This window comes from Ursus maritimus, unplaced genomic scaffold (genome assembly GCF_017311325.1).
Source record: "Ursus maritimus isolate PB19 unplaced genomic scaffold, ASM1731132v1 scaffold_39, whole genome shotgun sequence".
Lineage (NCBI taxonomy): Eukaryota > Metazoa > Chordata > Mammalia > Carnivora > Ursidae > Ursus > Ursus maritimus.
The window spans coordinates 248,811-253,500 of NW_024426541.1; the positions used below are offsets into that span (position 1 = coordinate 248,811).

At 34.5% G+C, this 4,690-nt stretch overlaps 1 protein-coding gene across 1 annotated transcript; it reads left to right on the plus strand.

Annotated features, from left to right (window-relative positions):
- The first annotated feature begins 1,057 nt into the window (after positions 1-1,057).
- Positions 1,058-2,104, plus strand: LOC103656613 (olfactory receptor 4L1-like). The gene has a single exon (XM_008684019.2). It carries the CDS (start codon positions 1,166-1,168, stop codon positions 2,102-2,104), a length of 939 nt encoding a protein of 312 aa, XP_008682241.2. The 5' UTR covers positions 1,058-1,165.
- Positions 2,105-4,690: the final 2,586 nt, after the last annotated feature.

Genomic DNA, 4,690 nt, shown 5'->3' on the forward strand with positions numbered 1-4,690 from the left:
CATTCCTGTAAGTCATTAAAGACTTCTGTACTATAGCTTCCTTATATGCAAAATGAGGATAATAATAATAATACTCCCCTAATGGAACTGTCATGAGCACTGAATGCGTTAATGTATGTGAAACACTTAGGACAGAGTTTAGCACATAGTAATCACTTAATAGTTATTGATCATTTCATCACTCTAGTTCCTATGAACAACATCTAAAAAGCCAAGTAAAAATACTTTAGTATAATATGTTACAACCAAAGTAAAATCTATGTTAGGGTTCAATCATTTCACTATTTACTTCTTAACCACCACAAACATACATTTACACACAAGGCACACACTTCTCACTGTGAACAATAGTAATATAGGAATTGAGAAAATAAGTTCATAAAGATCTGAGGATGAGTCCATTTTTGTGAAATTCTCAGAACACTATACAACAGAAACTAAAAAGCAAATTATTTTTAATGAATTAAAAGACTTTCTTCATGTACAAATCAGCCCCTACATCATGTGTATGTGTATGCGCATGTGCATTTCCTTTATCTTAGAAACACTGAATGATCAATAAATGACTTCAGTGAGCAATTTCCTAAACTTCCAAATTCTATATTCCTTATATATTGTTGTAACATGATCTCAAGAGGTGACAGTAATGGTGATAATAAAAGGCAAAAAATACTAATGTAACTACTTGCCTAATTTTTCTAAGTGAGCAAATTAGTGACAGTCAAGATGAATTGATAAAAGAATATCATTTGATAGAATAAAACAATAGAAAATAAAACCTCCACTCCGTCAAATGCTTTTTAATTAATGCATGACTATAAGAATATTGTTTCAAAGTGATGTGACCCATAAAATAATTTCAAATTATAGATGGTGATGCCAATATATTTAAAATGATATATTCTCACATCACCAGCTATTATCATCAAATAGAAATAGGAAAACATCAGTGCTAATTGTGGATTTATTTTTTTTTCTCTCTTTTTTTTTTCCTTAAGGGGAGCCTAATGTGGGGATTGAACTCACAACCCTGAGATCAAGACCTGAGCTGAGATCAAGACATGAGCTGAAATCCAGAGTCAGACACTTAACCGACTGAGGCACCCAGACACCCTTTTATTTTCTTGGTATAAAAGAACTTCTGGAGCCTTTCTGAAACAAGTACATGGATCTTAAAAATGGATCTGTAGTGACTGAGTTTATTTTACTAGGATTTTCTGGACAATGGGAACTTCAGATTTTCTTCTTTGTAACATTCTCCTTAATCTACAGTGCTACTGTGTTGGGAAATTCTCTCATTATGGTCACAGTGACATTTAGTTCCACTCTTCATTCTCCCATGTACTTCCTCCTGGGAAACCTCTCCTTTCTGGATATGTGTCTCTCCACTGTCACCACACCCAAAATGATCACAGACTTACTCAACGAACACAAGACCATCTCCATTTGGGGCTGCATGACCCAGATGTTCTTTATACACTTCTTTGGGGGTGCTGAGATGACTCTTTTGATAGCCATGGCCTTTGACAGGTATGTAGCCATATGCAAACCCCTGCACTACAGGACAATCTTGAGCCACAGGCTGCTGAGTGGGTTTGTGATACTTTCATGGACAATTGGGTTTGTACACACCATGAGCCAGATGGTATTGACAGTAAACTTGCCTTTCTGTGGCCCCAATGTCATAGACAATATATTTTGTGACCTTCCCCTTGTGATTAAGCTTGCTTGTGTGGACACATACACCCTGGAATTCTTTGTCATTGCTGACAGTGGACTGCTCTCATTCACCTGTTTCATCCTCCTGCTTGTCTCCTACATTGTTGTCCTGATCACTGTACAACAAAGACCATCCAGAGGGCTCTCCAAGGCTTTGTCCACACTGTCTGCACACATCACTGTGGTCACTCTGTTCTTTGGACCTTGTATCTTTATCTATGCCTGGCCATTAAATAGTTTTGCAGGCAATAAAGTCCTTGCTGTGTTTTACACTGTTATCACACCCTTACCAAATCCTATTATCTACACCCTGAGAAATCAGAAAATGCAGGGGGCCATGAGCAAATTACAGTTCCAACATGTAATTTCTACACAGAACTTCTAGATTTGAGCACTATATAATCAACACAACTTTCAAACACCGTGCTAACAGAAGTTAAATAGATCATATATAATATATGCTTTCACTCTTATGTTAGAGTGACCAGGGTAGAACCATTGTGCAGAAAACCATAAAATATTTTAATTTACATTTACTGCTGCTAAAACACATAATGATAATGAGTGACCTACAGCAAAGTAGACATTTGAAATCACTGGGCCCTTTTTGACAGATATTTGATACATATTTATTAGTGAAGAAATAAGTATTTAAAAATATGGTGAATACTAATAGGGATAATTTTAATAGATATAATATGTTAATGACATTCATAGATTTATACTATCTTTAAATGAAGTACCAGTACAAATAATGAGCGAAATAATGCGAACAATGAGAAAGAAATGATTCTAATCTCTTGATCCAATGAGACAAAAAATAAGAGTAAATAATTAAATTTGACAGTAGAGTGAATATAAAATGCTAGAGAGAATGTTAAGGTACCAAAGAGAAGGAACCAATGCAAGAACAATTTCAGTAGAACTAAAAAAAGTAGCCTTGAAACCAAATGCTCCAAGAAATATCATAAATATGCCCAGTTGCCTTTCAAACCTCAATAAATGAAAGTAGAAGCATATTTCTTGATTTTAGGTACTATACCATATAACTTTTTTCTTTCCAAGTGCTTTACATAAAATACACTTGAATTTGCTTCTCATAAGCTTGTAATCCTTATTTTAATTATCAGCTAAATCTGATTTGGTTGTGAGTGTTAAGGAGGGAGGGGTTCATGCTAAATTGGGAATCCCACACTCATTGATGGTAATCTTAAGTATTCTCTCCTAATTCAAGACATCAACATTTCTTCTTTCCTCTAGGCAACAGCCTGCTAATTGTTTCTTAAGCACTGTATAAGTTCTTTCCTCCATTGAATGCATTCTCTACAAGCATCTACAGTAATATGATTAAAATGCAATTCTCAATGTTTCTTTCCTGGCTAAAACTATTTTGTGGCATTAAGATTCAGGTTCATATCCTTCGCTGGCCATCAAAACCCATCCTTCCTCTGGAATTTAGCCCTAATGTACTTTTTTTCCCCATAATGTTACATCACACTGACTTTCTTTCAAATTATCCAAAGTATCAGGCATCTTAAATTAGGACTATTTCCAGGCTGTTCCATTCACACAGAATGACCTTCCTTCACTTCTACACCCAGCTAACTTCTTCCTAGAATATAGAACCTGGACAAAATACTATATTTAAAAATATATATTTTTAAAGATTTATTTATTTGAGGGAGTGAGGGGCAGAGGGAGAGGAAGAGAGAATCTCAAGCAGACTCCCTGCTGAGCATAGAGCCCAATGCAGGGCTCAAACCCATGACTCTAAGATCATGACCTGAGCCAAATCAAGAGTTGGAAGCTTAATGACAGAGGTACCCACGCGCCCCTCACAATATTACATTTTAGAATACTTTTCCTCTATGTTCTTGTCCAGTTTAGATTTCTTTATTTTACTCACTTATAGCATGCTGCAATTTCCAGCCTTTGCATAAATTATTGCAATAATTATTTATATACTTATAGGTTAATGTCAGCTTTGTCTTCAAGCTATAAATTCCATGTATCTCCAGTATCTAGCTACGTATTGGCACCCAGCATCTCACACATATTTACTGATTGAAGAAATAAAAATGAAATAACTATATTCTAGCAGAATATTATTCAATTTAACCTACAACTAAGGAATACATGCACTTTACTGTGAAATATTATCTGGTAAAAATTAGAATGCATAAAGGCATATATTGCTCATATATTTTAGCAATTGAATTACAGAGATGACAGCCTTGTAATTAAGAAAAAGGAATAAAAACCATATAATTCCATTCATATGTGGAATTGAAACAAAACAGATGAACATAGGGGAAGAAAAAAAAAGGGGGGAGGGAAGCAAACCATAAGATACTCTTAACCATAGAAAATAAACTGAAAGCTGATAAAGGAGGTGGGTGAGATATGGGCTAAATGGGTGATGGATATTAAGGAGGGCACTGGGTGTTTATGTAAGTGATGAATCACTAAATTCTATACCTGAAACTAATTTCACTATTTTTTTTTAGCTAACTAGAATTTAAATAAAAACTTGAAAAGAATAGAAATACAAGGAAAAGGAATGTGGAATTCATGAAAAATTTCATATTCAATTCTAAGACAGTAAACTTAAAATTTCAGTCTTATATTTTATTACACCCTATATCAAATAAATCATAACCATTTAAAAGGGAAAATATACATCCAGTGGTGGATGGGATTATATTGCAAGTGATAACATTACATAAGATTTTTGTGTCTGTAGTACAGTACACTCAAAATCTTGAACCCCTCTGGTTAAAAAACATCTAAGACTGCTAGAATCATCTAAAACAAACATTAAAATCAATTAATCATTTTAAACAAAGGTAAACAAATCACATTTAAGGTCCAGTATGAAGCCTCAACTGCATTTCAGGAGGGTAAACCAGCACTGAACCAGTGCCTACTCTAAGAACATCTACAAAATACTGTTGCCCACAGATCCTACAAA

Coding starts and splice junctions, on each gene's coding strand:
- LOC103656613 (XM_008684019.2), top strand. CDS start 1,166: ATGGATCTTAAAAATGGATCTGTAGTGACTGAGTTTATTTTACTAGGA.